The sequence below is a fragment of the Amaranthus tricolor genome, chromosome 1, assembly GCF_026212465.1.
Source record: "Amaranthus tricolor cultivar Red isolate AtriRed21 chromosome 1, ASM2621246v1, whole genome shotgun sequence".
Taxonomy (NCBI): Eukaryota; Viridiplantae; Streptophyta; class Magnoliopsida; order Caryophyllales; family Amaranthaceae; genus Amaranthus; species Amaranthus tricolor.
In genome coordinates, this window is record NC_080047.1 from 4877152 (window position 1) to 4893267 (window position 16116).

Sequence of the window (16116 nt, forward strand, 5' to 3'; positions counted from 1 at the left end):
TCCTACATTTGGTATCAAGAGCTAATTAAAACCAAGACCTCCAAACAACCTAAACACATTAACCAACATACTCCACAATAAAATAAACCTCTAACCACAAAATAAAAAATGACCTCAACCACTAATTACCCCCAAGTTAATTGGGTTCCCACATTTAAGGGAGAAAAATATGAACAATGGGCTATGCAAATGAGGTCAATATTTATCTCCCAAGATTTATGGGAATTAGTACAAGAAAGTTACGAGCAACCACCCAAAGATGACACTAAAGAGTCATCTTGGGATGAAACAAAAATAAAACATTATAAACAAAATAGGATAAGGGATAACTATGCCATATCCCTATTATGTCGTGGAGTCGACGAGGCAATACTTACAACGATCATGCCTGCAAAAACAGCTACGGAGGCTTGGAGGATCCTGGAGACAAAATACAGAGGTTCCGAAGAGGTAATTCTTTTTAAACTCCAATCACTATGGAGAGAATTTGATAATCTATTAATGGCAGAAAATGAAACAATACATTCATTTTTTGACCGAGTCACTAATATAGTTTATCAAATAAGATCAAATGGTGGTAAAATAGAAGATGAAAATGTGATTCGAAAAATATTAAGGAGTCTTTCACAAAAATATAACATTATTGCCACAACAATAGAAGAAGTTAACAAGAAAAATTTATCTCAATTAAGTATGCCCGAATTAATGGGATCACTACTTGCACATGAAGATAGATTAAAAAGATTTAACGAAGAACCACTAGAACAAGCATTTCAAGCTAAATTAAAATTTTCTAATGGTGAAAATAAAAATAGTCATTGTAAAAATTATGAAAAAGGACAAACATCAACTAATTGTAGCAAGGGGAGAGGAAATTTTAAAAATCAAAGGAGTCGATTAAATAATCAAACTGACCTTTATTGTAAATTATGTAAGAAAACTAACCACAATACTAATGATTGTCGGTACAAATGTAAGGTGTAAAAAACACTCTCACCTCGAAAAAGATTGTTGGTATCGACAAAAAGAAGCAAACTATTCCGAAAATAATAATTCCGGAGAGCAAATATTTTACACTGGATTAAATGCACAAGAAAAAGTAAGTGACATATGGTATATTGATAGTGGTTGTTCAAACCACATGACCGGCAATAAAAATTATTTTGTCACTCTTGACGAAAATGTTAAAACACACATCACACTTGGCGACGGTAAAAAAGAAGATGTCGCCGGAAAAGGAACAATCGCCGTTAAAACAAAAAATGGCTCATCAAAATTAATTCATGAAGTTTTTATGTTCCCGGACTTGCACAAAATTTATTAAGCGTAGGCCAATTAATTAAAAAAGGATATATGGTTAAATTTGAGAATAACAAATGTCAAATCTATGATAAAAATAAGGGTCAGATAATAACAACTGTTAAAATGGCTCCTAACAAAATATTCCCATTAAAATTGCCATTTGAAGAAAAATTGGCATTAAACTCAATAAATGATGAATCCACCTTATGGCATTTGAGATTCGGGCATCTAAATTTTAATAGTCTAAAACTATTAAAACAAAAAGAAATGGTAATTGGACTGCCATCAATAAAAAATGAAAGAAGAATTTGTGAAGGCTGTATATATGGCAAGATGCACAGATTGCCATTTCCTACCGCACCTTGGAGGGCCAAGGCTCCTCTAGAGCTTGTTCATGCAGATATCTGAGGTCCTACCAAGAATCCGTCTCTTGGCGGAAAAAGATATTTTCTTCTATTCGTAGATGACTACTCCCGCATGATGTGGGTATATTTCCTGGAGAAAAAATCAGAAGCTTTTTCCCACTTCATGGAATTCAAAGCCCTCACAGAAAATCAAAGTGGGCATTCTCTTAAGATTCTTAGAACGGATCGTGGCGGAGAATTTACAAGCATCGAATTCAACAACTTTTGTAAGAAGCATGGGATTAAAAGAGAACTTACAGCAAGGCGTACACCACAACAAAATGGTGTCGCGGAAAGGAAAAACCGCACTATAGCAGAGATGGCCCGCAGCATGATGCAGGGTAAACATCTACCCAAAGGATACTGGGCCGAAGCTGTTCACACGGCAGTATATATCCTCAATAGATCTCCCACAAAAGCAGTTAGGGATTTAACGCCATATGAAGCCTGGCACAAGAGAAAGCCAAGAGTAGAACACCTCAAAGTGTTCGGATGCGTAGCTTATGCCCACATCCCAAAGGAGAATCGGGAAAAGCTCGATGAGAAGGGAGAAAAATGCATATTCATTGGATACAGTCACGAAACAAAAGGATATCGCCTTTACAAGCCTGAATCTAAACAATTAATCATCTCTAGAGACGCAATTTTCGACGAAGCAGCCGAATGGACGTGGAAAGAAAAAGAAACTGAAGCTCGCGAAGGAGATACTCTCCTAAGAGATCCAAGTAAAGAAGACGGAGCAGACCAACCAATAAACCCATCATCTCCGAGTCCAAGTACACCTGAAAGTACAAGATCATTCCCAAGCTCAAGAAGCCAAACATCACGTTCAACTCCTCAACATCAAGAAGCCCGAAGATCAACACGAGATCGGCAACCACCATCATGGTTACAAGATTACCATTGTGACCAAGCAATGATGGCTCTCTTCTCTAGTGAGCTACAAACATTTCAAGAAGCAGCACAAGAAGAAACATGGATTGAGGCTATGAACGAAGAAATCAAAATGATTGAGAAGAATCACACATGGAAACTTGTAGACAAACCACAAGATAAGGAAGTCATCGGACTCAAGTGGGTCTACAAGGTGAAACATAATGATGATGGCTCCATCAACAAGTACAAAGCAAGGCTCGTAGCAAAGGGATATGCGCAACAACCAGGAATCGACTTCAACGAAACATATGCACCAGTTGTCCGCATGGAGACAATCAGAACAGTCCTGGCATTAGCAGCACAGCATCAGCTACCAGTCTTTCAACTCGATGTCAAATCAGCATTTCTAAATGGAGAACTCGAAGAAGAAGTGTATGTCGAGCAATCGCAGGGATACGTCATCAAAGGCCAAGAAGACAAAGTATATCGCCTTCGAAAAGTTCTGTACGGACTCAAACAAGCACCCCGAGCATGGAACAGCAACATCGACAATTATCTTCTCCAGCATGGTTTCATCAAGAGTCCCAGTGAACCTTCACTATACATCAAGACACAAGGTAACAACTTTCTCATTTTATGCTTGTACGTGGATGATCTAATCTATACAGGCACACACCCAACGATGATTGAAGAATTTAAAAAGGCTATGATGAAGGAGTACGAGATGACAGACCTTGGTACAATGAAATACTTCCTTGGCATACAAATCAAACAAAGCCCAGGAAAAATATTTCTATCACAAGAGAAATATGCAGAAGACCTTCTCAAGAAATTCAACATGGGTGAATGTAAACCGCTGGCTACACCAATGGCAATCAATGAGAAGTTATCAAAGTACGATGGCAAACCAAAAGTCGACGGAGCAATGTATCGAAGCTTGGTCGGCTCTCTTATCTATCTCACACATACAAGACCAGATATAGTCAACGCTGTCAGCATCGTATCCAGGTTCATGAGTGAACCGAGCAAGGATCATCTAACAGCAGCAAAGAGGATTCTCAGATACATTAAGGGAACAAAAAGCTATGGGATCATGTACGAAACTGAAAAAGATTTCAAGCTCACAGGATACACCGATAGCGACTTGGCTGGAAGCGTGGATGATAGAAAAAGTACAAGCGGGTACGTATTTCAGCTTGGAAACAAGGTGGTCTCATGGTCATCAAAAAAACAGGCGACAGTAGCTTTATCATCAGCAGAAGCAGAGTACATTGCAGCAACAAGTGCAGCACGTGAAGCAGTCTGGCTGAGAAGGATATTAATCGATCTACAACATAAGCAAGAGACACCAACTACAATGTTCTGCGACAACATGTCAACAATAGCAATGACGAAGAATCCAGTGTTTCATAGCAGATCAAAGCACATCAAGATACGACATCACTACATTCGTGAGTTAGTAGATAAGAAAGAGATCGAACTACAATTCTGCAAGACAGGGGAGCAGCTCGCAGACATTTTCACAAAACCCATATCAACTGATAGATTTATCGTTTCAGAAGACGACTTAGAGTTCAAGATTTTTCAGATTAGGGGGAGTGTTAAAATAATCTAGAAAAATCTAGAATTTTATTTAAATATAAAAATATCTAAACTAAAGAATTAAAAAATAAAAATATCTAAGATAATATAATGGAAGTAACTAGAAAAGTAATTAAAAAATTAAAAATATCTAAGATATTTTAGTAAATTTGCACTATAAATACCCATTGATGTAATCAATTTTTTGTGCAATGAAGAACAATATTCATTCTACATATTCACTCATCTTCCTCCCCAAATAAATCCATTCACTATTTTACCATCTAAATTTTCCTACAGAACATAAGGGGTTGCACTCTTAACTTACTATATCAAGAAGGTTTATGTCTTGGAAAATCAGTTACAACCCACCTTTAAATATTATTATATAAGTAATAAAATAAAGGATATTTGACCCATAAATTATTTTACTTCAAATGTAAGTCACAATCTTGCTAATTACTATCAACACTCAAAATAATAAAACTACATAAATATTATATATTTGAATAACAATTTAAAAGGAAAATAAAAGGAAGGGAAATTAACGTGCTTTTTTAAAAAAATGTAAAGAACTTCTTCCTTCCAGTGCTCGTCCATCCATTTTCCTCCCTTCCGTTATCTAAATGAAGGAAATACAATCTTCTATTTCCATTCCTTTTCTCCTATCCAAACATAATGTAAAAGAACAGTAGAGAAAGAAAGCAAAGATGATCATGTTTTTGTAGAGCTTTAGTTACTTTCACCTTTCTCCAAGCACACTTTGAAAGATAGTTTGTCAGTCATGGTGTCATATTCTGTACTTCTGTGCTCAGGAGATGAAACTCCACCAAGTCACATGAGTAACAATGAGTCAAAATGGGATGAAATGGCATAATTTATAAGCTTATAAGATGAGCATTTCTGAATTTCGGGAATAAATGATCAGACCTTGTTGGGATGCTTTATCCCACATCGATGAGTTAAAGATTGTACGTACATTTTATAAGTCATTGGAGCTCTTCCTCCCATTGCCATATGGTTTTGGAATGGTATCTCCTTGACTTGTGAAGTAAGTGCACCTTTGTGTTTCCCCGATTAGCTGGCATTGACATTAAGTCTAGCTCAATTTAACAAATCTCAGTTGCAACAACTATGGTTTAACTTTTCGGCCTCCTCCTGAGATACAATATGATCTAGCTTTGCAACCCCTTCCCTATTTTATAAGTCTGGCTTATCAGGCCTCTTGCTTTAAATGCCTGGCTTCACCTCTAAAGAAGTATAGGTTCAATAAGGACGGATTTGATGGAAAACCCGACCTTTGTAGGCTTTTGCCAAGTACAATGCAAGGAAAATTCTGCTGTCCTAATAGGTTTAGAGTGCGTATCAAATTCACCTATTAGAATTTCTATCCATTTTTTCCTGGGTTTGTCATTCAACTCATGTCTTCGCTCCTGAAATTTTCCGTTGGGCAGGAGAAATAGAGAATGCATAACCTCTACAGATACTGAATCATCTAACATGATCACATACCTGATTGTATACGCGAGCTTCGGAGACAGATCTTCAGTGTTGAATGTTCCACCCACATTAAGCACAATTACAGGGGATTTTAGCTTTGCCACTTCAGTCAATGAACCATCTCTGTTGCAAATGAAATCTTAACATGAGTTTGCACCCAAAAGATAAAGGAGCAAAAAATAAGTGAAATTTTTTGATAATGGTGGAATAAGGATAGAGAGAATGTATGAGGAGAAATGGATGAAGAAAATCTGATGACCAGAATCCGATAACATGATTAATAAGTTGTAATTTTTTATTTATAGTGGTTATAACTCGTAAATATTGGACTTTACTGCTATAATTTATAAATGACCTCTACTTCAAGGCTGTTTTTAACAAATGATTCATGGTAATATATTCAGGAAAAATCTCTTCTGATTACATCATCATATGTTAAATACTCTTATCACGCCCCCTCACATGGGAGGCCTTTGGGCTAGAATTTGGATGTAGCACATACCCTCCTTATACATGGCTTTGCAGTTGGTGAATATGGGGATTTTCTGAATAACCTAAGCAGTTGTTGTATCAAGGGCAGGAGAGAGTGCATGAAGTTGACATTTTTTTTTTCTAGACGCTCAAGGGCTTCCGCCCTGGCACTCTTTCACTATTGATTGTAAGCTAGGTGCCCTTAAATGACAGGATGTGACAATATAATGATCAACAAAGAAGATAAATTCTAATGATTTGCTACAACATCATTCTAACACGACGAACAACATTTTAGTCCTATGTAAATACCTTTTGTTTGTTTGAGTCCATTCCCAGTCATTCCAATCGGTTATCGACACTGGTAAACCATCAATATCGAGTCTCGTTGACAGTATGAGAGCTTTTACACACAACATGAAGCAATTACAGTACTCGCCATCTGCCTTCTTAACGACCCAGAACCTCTGCTTTTAATCATTAATCAAAATTGAATCAAAAACCATTATAAAAGAAAACAATTCAAAAGATCAAAAGAACTTTTAGCAGGGAAACAAACAATAACATATGAAAATAGTTCAGAATTGTAAAACTTGTCTAGATATAAAGATCATTGATGAACTTGCCTTCTGTTTGTCGTTTATAAAAATTCCCGTACTGAGTTGCTCATAGATCTTGTGAATGGAGGACATGTCAAGCAGAGTGTCACACTGCTCAATGATGATGTTCAAGTTATGGGGCAGCCTATACCTTGCCTGAGACCATCCATACGTAGCCGCTTCTTGGCCAAAGTTAACAGGCATTTCGTGAAACTCGAGTTGTTGGAGGGTGGTCACAAATCTCAAGCCTAGAGGAAAGTTTTCTAACTTTCTACATTTACCAATCTCAAGTTTTTTAAGACCCAACATCGATCCCTTCTCGATTGTCCATTCCCTCAAGTTCTCGAGGTTATCAAGATAGAGCTCCTCAAGCTGAAGAAACGAGCCAATGTTGCAGATTGATGTAGTACCTTTGTAAGAATTCGACAGTCTTAAGCGCTTTAGGTGAGCCAATCCTCCAGCAACTACGATGGGATCCTCATCTTCTAGAGCACTATCCTTCAATTCCAAATCCAAAAGATTCGAGGGCAATATGTTAGACAGTTTCTCCACTTCTATTCTCCCTACCAATACCAGTTTGTGCAAATGTTGGTTGTGAGAGAAACTTCGATTTACACGTAATACAACACCAGAATTCCACTTGCAGGAAAATGATTGAAGCGTATCAGACATAAGGCTTGGGCAACTCAAGGCCGAATCCAAACCTATTTCCGTTGACACAACAACCTTCAACTTCTTCAGAGTTGTGCTTAGCTTTTTCATCTCTCTTGCAAACCATTTACCCTTTTCACATTTTATGCCCCAAAGTACTTGCAGGTTCTGTAGTGTATGCAACTTTAAGTCTTTAAGACTCCAAGGGCATTCAATTGGCAAATATAGATGCCTAAGTAGCTTAAGCTTGTACAAGATATCAGGAATTTCAACATTTTTATTAGACTCAACATTCCTGTAGTCTAAAGTCAATAAATACTTCAAATTTCCAATGGATTTAGGGAGTTCTGTAATATTTGAAGCGCGAATTCCAAGGTATCTCAAGTGTATTAAGCATCCTATTTGTGAAGGCAAAGCTCCAGTCGGAGTCTTAATTCCCCAAAGATTCAACAATCTAAGCAACTTGAAATTGTGATGGAGATTACCAAAGTCTAATTCTTCTTTAGAGACATAGGCAGAGTGTATTATAGTTGATCTTGTCAGTATTACAAGTGACCTCAAGTTTGGAGCCTGTGCAGGAAAATGTGTGCTGGAGAAGTCCAAGGAAAAAAATGTGAATTAATCTTGTATGTAAATCACGAGATAGCACACGTATAGAAAATATCAAATCCTTTTCACAAAAATACAATTACAGTCAAATGATACTTACTCGAGAAGCAAAATGAAAGTAACAAAGATAAACAAAAACATTATAGTTCCCCAATGCCATAAAATGAATCCCACGTACGTGAGGTTTAGGCCTTTAGGGAGTCTGATGCACGCAATTTTACCCTTGTTACTAATAACAAAAGAGGTTGTGAGTGCACATGATTAAATGAGTCCTTTTAATGTAGTTCATTACCAATATTAAGTGAATACCAACGATCTCATATGTAAATTCAACTTCTATTACCTGGAATGGAGAGCGACTCTACGTGATGGGATGTTGATTGCAGATGCATCATTGGCAGCAAAATTGACGTTAGGAGTAGAAATTCGAAAAAACCATTGTTCTCTAGCCTTTTTGATACAAAGTTCATGCAATAGATCATGAATGTGTATTGTTTTAATGGCTCCCTTGAAATTGGTCCTCACCACTCGAATTAAGAATCTTTTGCTCAATTCTTCTAAATGTTGCATTGCAACATCTTCTGTGGACATATACTCATTTTCAGTGACAAGACCCTCAGCAATCCACATCCTTGTAAGCATTCCAGCCGGAATTTGGCAATCTTCGGGAAATACACCAAGATAAAGAAAGCAAGGCTTGAGATCACAAGGTAAATCATTATAGCTTAGAGCTAACACGTCCCCTACTCTGCCATACAAGTGTGTACAATTACTTTCCATGACCCTAGATCGTACTGCTTCATTCACTTGTTGCCACTCTTGTATGCTTCTTTTTGTGTTTAAGATCCCGGCTAATGCTACTATAGCCAATGGAAGGCCATTACATTTCATAAGCATTTCCTTGACTAAACCCTCATAGCTTTCATTATCAAAATTTGTCTGACAATTGAAAACAATTTTGCAAAATAGCTCCCGACTTTCCTCCATGCTAAGTGGTTGTGGCTCATGCACATATAGGTGCCTTTGAAGATTCTGGAATTGAACAACATCTTTGTTGCGAGTGGTGATCAGAATTTTGCTCCCCTTATTGTTGTTCAATAGCGGGAAGGCAGGAAGTACTTCCTCTAAAGCTTCTTTCCTCCACACATCATCCAAAACCACAAAATATGACTTCTTTTCTAGAATGATCCGGAGCTTTTCTACTAACTCGTCCAAGCTTGAATCGGCATTCAACTTGGATATCTCCATAGGGAAACTAACCTTCCTCAATATTTCGTATAATACACGCCTAGCACTCCATTCTTGAGAGATATAAACCCATGAACAACAATCAAAGCATTCCTTGGTATACGGATGGTTGTAGAGTTTCCTAGCAAGGGTGGTTTTCCCCGAGCCCCCCATACCAACAATTGAAACAAGATTTACTTGAGTGTTCTCTTCTCCCATCAATACTTCCACCAACCTTTTAACATCTTTTTCCAACCCAACAACATTCTCACCATCATCATCATAAGAATAACTTCGCGGCTTTAGCCTTGAACATCTTTCGGGGTCACTTAATGATCTCATATCAAATACATTATTGATTCTTCTTACTCCGTTATCAACTAACCTATCAGTGATTCTCTTAACATTACTTTGTATCAATTCTATCTGCTTCCCTAAACTATAGGCCCGAGGTGCAGTATGTAATGTGGATACAAATTTCACAAACCAGCCCATATTACCTAGGAAATTAGCCTTTGCTTCAACTTCCAAGATATAAGTATCAATGATATCTTCAGCATCAAAAGCAAGTTTCCTGATTTGCTTGATCAAGGTGTAAATTTCCTTCCTTTCTTGCATTGCATCAGCATCTTGAAGATACTCTTGCATTAGTTCAAGTTCTGCTTGCAAACTTCTTACTTGATCTTCCACCTCAAATAACATTCGTCCCTCTTGAATTAACAAGGACCCAATCCATTGTATAGTCGATGCTACAAGAGAAGAAGGCATATTTCTCCTGGTCCAGTAGGTACCTTATGTTTTTACCTGTTAAAATGGATATCAACTAAGCATTTTTACCTTAAACCATATCATTAGTAATAATGTATATAACATGCTATGAGACTAGCACATCAGCTTGAACTTATGGTTAAGTAAGTCCCCAAACATAGAGACATGGTTATAAACGTCAATGTGACACAAGTTCATAAGTTCAAATCTAATCCATCAGCTTAAGTTGTTTAATTGTGTTGGTCTCTTTACAATAAGTACTAAACTAGAAATCAGTGTTTATTATTAAAGCCTTAAACGTAAGATTCACTCTACGCTTGGTTTCCCTTCTTATCTTAAGTATTATCAAATGAAATACAAAAAGATGAAATGGGGAGATTTCTAGATCAAATTTTTGCCAAAAAAAAGGCTCACAGTTCCCCCCAAAACCCCAAATTTGTTCCGTTGGATTTTATAATTTAATAGTGGAAGCAGCGCAAAGTTACATGGGGTCGGGCATCCAGTTCCACACGTGGTATTAGAGTATATAACATATCATGGGACCTCAACTATTAGCTTAAACTTTTGGTTAAGTTGGTTCCTTAACATGGTATCAATAGCCAACGTGACAAAAAGGTCATGGTTTGAATCTCAACTACCCTTCAAATTCAAGTGAATATTTTGTACCAGGATTAAAGAGGGTCTATGTTGCATCCACACTTCTAGCCCAAAGGGTTCTCGTATGAGGGGGCGTATTAGAGTATATAACATGTCCTGGCCCTTGGGGCCTCAACCATCAAACTTTTGGTTGAGTTGGTTCCTTGACACGTGGCTCATTGCATTTTTAACCTTGCCCATCGTACTAAAGTATCATACAAGATATGATCATATATGATATAACGGTGGATTAAGTATCATAAAATTCAGCAAAGTTTAGTGTATCAAACATATGCCCCACTCTAAATTCCTGTCTTCCCCTCTAAGTCGAAGTATCATGTATTTTATAAATCACAAGCCTTGCAAACTCCACAATCACAATTGTAAATCATGACAAAGCAAGCAAAGAAAGAAAAATACAGTTTTGTGAGGAATTGTTCTTATAATTAAGAAGCTCAAATTCCCTTACCCTGATCTAATTTCATATATGTACTTCCTCCAAAATAACATTATTCATTCATCCATCTTAATTTGTGATTAGTTTTTAATCTATAGGTTAAAAGATATTCAAGTGAGATCTTCTTTGATTCGTCTCATTGCATTATTATCAAATTTTTATAATTTTTTATTATACATAATTAGAGATATTTAAGATTAAATTAGTATATTAGATTGCATGAAAAAGCAAATAACAAGTAAATTGAAACCGATCAAGTAAAAAACAAAACAAAAAAAAATGTAACAAGAGGAAATAGAAATAAAAAATTATATGCATAAATTGAGGGATATACAAGTAAACAAACATAGATCTTAAATCAAAATATGAAAACAGAAGAAAACGGAACTTACAAAATTAGTAATCACCAGAAGAGGTTGATCAATTATCACTCTTCTGCTAATGAAGATAAGGTAATAACCTAAATTTAAGATTGCTGGAAATTTCCTTACACACTTTCCCCACTTTTGACTTTACACAACAAAGACAATAAACATTTCGGCCTCTTACCTTGAGAGACCTAAAGACGATTCTCAAAAACCCAGTTCATTATGTTAATTTAAAAATAAAATTGGCGTGCGCATGTAAGTGTTATGTGAAAAGTGACATAATATATTTGGAGTTATAATAATATTTATTTGGGATTATAACATAATATATTTGGTGTTATACCAGTATATATTTGAGGATTATAAGATAATTTATTTTGGGTTATAACATAATATATTTGAAGCAATAACAAAACATATATATATATATATATATATGAGGTTATAACATAATATATATGAGGTTATAACAATATATATTTGTGGTTATAATTTATTATATTTGGGGTTATAATTTAATATATAGTTAGATATATAATGTTCTGTGTTCGAGGATATAGTACTTTTATAACACCAAATATATTATGTTATAACCCCAAATGTATATCGTTATAACTCCATATATATTATATTATTACTTCAAATATACATTGTTACAACTCTAAATATATTATGTTATAACCCCAAATATATTATTTTATAACCACAAATATATGTTGTTATAACCTCATATAAATTATGTTATAACCTCAAATATATATATTGTTATAACTCCAATATATTATGTTATAATCCAAAATAAATTATGTCATAAACCACAAATATATGCTGGTATAACACCAAATATATTATGTTATAACCCCAAATAAATGTTGTTATAACCCCAAATATATTATGTGACTTTTCACATTACACTTATACGTACGCATCAATTTTTTTAAAAAATTAACATAATGAGCTGGGCTTTTGAGAACCGTCTTTAGAAAAGACAGTCTCAAGTAAGAATTGTTGTAAACCTTTTATTTCTACTCATCCCATTAGAAAAAAATATCATTGAACTTCGACACCCTTTTCATTTTATCGCCACCCCTATTTTAATGCTTTGAAGAAAATGTCTCTGGACTTAAATTTGTATAAAACACTCCAATCTCACTAAATAACATTTTTATCACTCTAAAAATACTAAATCAAAACTTAAAAATTGTGGAGCCAAAGCTAACAAATTCAAAACGCAAACAATAATTCGAGGTAATTTCTAATCGAATTAATTTTTTAATAAAAAATACGAAAGACGAGCCTATTTTTTTTTATGAAATTTTGCTTTCTATTATTATTATTATTATTATTGAAAATTAATTATAATAATAATAATAATAATATTAATAATATTAAATTAATAATTATTAACTTATATAATATATTAATTAAATATTTACTAATTTAACTTATTAATTTAGTAATATTTATTTTAAATGTTTCTTAGTTTATATGTATGAATTATATTATTTGTTAATAATTTATATTATTAAATTTATATTAAATTAATATTATTAATATAATTAAAATTAATTTAATAATCTTTTTAGTGCCAGGAATTTATTAATGTTAATTACGTAATCGTTTCCAATTATGAATTAATATGGTAATTAGTTATTATTTTTTTATTCGTGTAATTAACTTAACGTAATATTTTATTATTGTAATTTATTATTTGGAGTGCTGGAGGCAATCATCAGACTACAAGATATGTCTGATGAGCTGTACGGAGTTTTATCTGCCACTCCAATTAACTTAACGTAATATTTTATTATTGTAATTTATTATTTGGAGTGCTGGAGGCAATCATCAGACTACAAGATATGTCTGATGAGCTGTACGGAGTTTTACCTGCCACTCCCCTTGGTCGTCTGCCACACATTATGCACCAGCACATTGATAGTGCTTTAATTACGGCCTTTGTGAAGAGGTGGCAGTCGGATACCAACACCTTCCACATGCCCTGGGGGAGATGACCATTATGTTGCACGACGTACAACGTATTTTAGGTATTGGTATTGAAGTTCACTACCGGCTGAACCCGTTGATGGTGAGAGGAAGCTCGAGCTGGCCAGTCTATTTGGAAAGCCCATGTCTAAGCTGCGAAGGAAGGGAACCTTCACTAGTGGGAGCATCAACGTTAGTGAAATTATGCACATGTGCCACTGGTCTCAGGCTTTAGAGATACAGTCTACAGCCTATTAACTATTATATGGCTAGTGTGGGTTCAACACTGCTAGTGGATAAGAGTAGAACTGAGATGCGATCTCACCCTATACTTACTGTAAATGCCGATCAGGATGAGATTCTTGGGGTGCAGTGACTCTGGCGTATTTGTATCGGCAATTGGGTATAGCGTCTAGGCATGGGTGCAAGACTATTGTTGGTTGTCTTACATTGTTACAGACATGGATCTATGAGTGCTTTCCGGTCTTCCGGTCCCATCCTCGTCAAGCTGATGTGCCTAACAAGAGGAGGGCTAAGATGTGGTCCACGCAGAAGCCAGTTCGTGAGCTCAGCACGCTGAGACACTTTAGGAGTATATTGGACTTCATGACAGAGACTCGGGTTTTGTACATCACATCACACATTGTTATACATTTTATTTTAATTTTAGATTATTTTGTTTATGCTAATTTTGCTTGTAAGCAGGTGGAATGAACTCCATACACTACTTCTCTTAGGGAATTATTAAATGAGCACCCACGCACCGCCTTTATCGGGGATATCAGCTGTTTTGATATCGTCGATGTGTATTTGCCTGAGAAGACAGTCAGACAACTGGGTTTTATACATGCTATTCCGCCTTTATCGGGGATATCAGTTGTTTTGATATCGTCGCGCGCGTCTGGGCCGTAGAACGGTCACATGAAACGCGCGACTGGACCGCAGTTGGGTTGCATGAAACGTGCGATTGAATCGGGGCCCAGTGGCGCGTTTCACGCGACCCACCCACGGCCCTATCGCGCTGACTGATGTTCATCAACTTTTTTTTTCTTTTTTTTTGAAAAAATTCAAATCGATTGAATTACTTAACGAATCGTATTCATGCTCATTTAGGTTCGCCATTGTAAATCGATTTCAAGTTTTAGCTTGTTTTAATTCAGAGGCTGTTTTTAAAGAGATACTAAAGTTTTTAAGTTTGTAAATGATGCAGGGAAAATATTAAAAATTCATTATATAAGAGGTGACGATAAAATAAAAATAATGGCGAAGTTTAATAATTCCTTATTGCTGTGATAGACCGTGGCTGGTCCATTTTAATTAAAAAACAAACAGAAACAACAATAGTTACGAAAGTAACCCGAACCCAAACCTCTCGTTTCCTCATTTTCTCCCCTTCCCAAAGATCAACCTTCACTAATGGTGATCGCATATTGCAACCCTCAACCGCCTCTCCTCTCACACTCGCCGGAACAGCATAACTCCTTCAACCATCTCTCTATTCACTCGCACATCCGCTATCACAACAACCGCCACCACCGGCGGTTCAAAAAAAAAGTCTCAGATCAAATCGTCAAAAACACCGCAATCGATTATGATGGAAACAAGCGCGAAATCAACAGACTTACAGGTTAAACCTTACTGAAAGCCCTAACAAATCACGGCTTAATCGATCCAGCTTCTCATAGTTTGTAATAGATTGATGCTTGTTCTGCTGAAAGTGAAGTTCATATCGCACAAGAATGGCTTGAAAACTTCCTCCTACTTCGTATGATGAACAGTATGTTCTTCGTAGGAGTCAGCGTAATCGTGTTTTGAATAAGCATTGTAGGCAGGGTTGTCAGGTTGTTCTTACTCAGGATCATCAAGGTATGGTTGAATAATTGTTGTTCTTCCTGAGCCCTAAGCCTTGAAGTATTCCCTAATTGTAATCTTTTTTAGGGTTTGGAAATGTATGTTATTTGTTGTTTTGATAATGATGATGATCATTCGATACAATTGTGGGATATTATTCTGGATTATTAATTGATGTTATGTAACTTCTATTATTGTTGACAATGTGAAAGCTTTTTTTTAGTTTTGAACTCTAGAAGTTTGGATTTCATAAGATGGCCTTTTATTTGGGTAAAACTATATTCGATTATTAAGCAGCGGTTTAATGTAATTTAAGTTGGGGTTTAAAAAGTGTCAATTAAAGAGTTTAGAGTATTTTAAGATACCTCAAGTAGTGATTACTGTATATGAACTAGAGATTAATGATATGTCAAGGTATCTAGTAGGAGTTTACATCGTTTAAAGTTGGGATTTAGATTATACCAAGTTAGTGTTTAAGGAACAGTTTAAGGTTCCAAGGTATATTTTACTACCATATTTGCAAATTGTTGATCGTGTTTTTTATATAGAATTTAATTATTTGGCATCCTACAGTCTATTAGCTCAATTGGTAGAGCACTATGCAACTGGATAGATAATGTAGGTTGACTAGACTTTTATTGGTCACAAGTTAAAATTAATTACATTTTTAGTGACAAGATCATCTCTCTTCTACTTGAGGTGTCTTAAAATCCTACTTGAGGTATCCTAAGTGTCTATTTGAGGCAACCTAAAATCCTAGAATTATGTATTTGAGGTATACTAAATGTTAACTTGATGTACATTAAATTCCTATTTGAGATATCTTAAAATGA

The 16116-nt window shown here is 35.6% G+C and overlaps 1 protein-coding gene across 2 annotated transcripts; it reads right to left on the reverse strand.

Annotated features, from left to right (window-relative positions):
• Positions 1 to 4166: 4166 nt before the first annotated feature.
• Positions 4167 to 11780, reverse strand: LOC130814112 (probable disease resistance protein At1g58602). 2 transcript variants are annotated; one of them, XM_057680132.1, is made up of 6 exons: positions 11474 to 11780; positions 8337 to 10024; positions 6761 to 7973; positions 6447 to 6601; positions 5676 to 5786; positions 4167 to 5244 (listed from the first exon to the last, which is right to left on the reverse strand). In XM_057680132.1, exons 2-6 carry the CDS (start codon positions 9986 to 9988, stop codon positions 5241 to 5243), a joined length of 3135 nt encoding a protein of 1044 aa, XP_057536115.1. In that variant the 5' UTR covers positions 9989 to 10024; positions 11474 to 11780; the 3' UTR covers positions 4167 to 5240. The 2 variants fall into 2 exon arrangements, with proteins under 2 accessions (XP_057536115.1, XP_057536107.1); XM_057680124.1 differs by having other exon boundaries at positions 4167 to 5786; positions 11474 to 11778.
• Between the last annotated feature and the right edge of the window lie 4336 nt (positions 11781 to 16116).

Coding starts and splice junctions, on each gene's coding strand:
- LOC130814112 (XM_057680124.1), bottom strand. CDS start 9,988: ATGCCTTCTTCTCTTGTAGCATCGACTATACAATGGATTGGGTCCTTG. Junction 6,602..6,760: donor TTATAAACGACAAACAGAAG/GCAAGTTCATCA, acceptor GATTAAAAGCAG/AGGTTCTGGGTCGTTAAGAA. Junction 5,787..6,446: donor TGGACTCAAACAAACAAAAG/GTATTTACATAG, acceptor CATTTGCAACAG/AGATGGTTCATTGACTGAAG.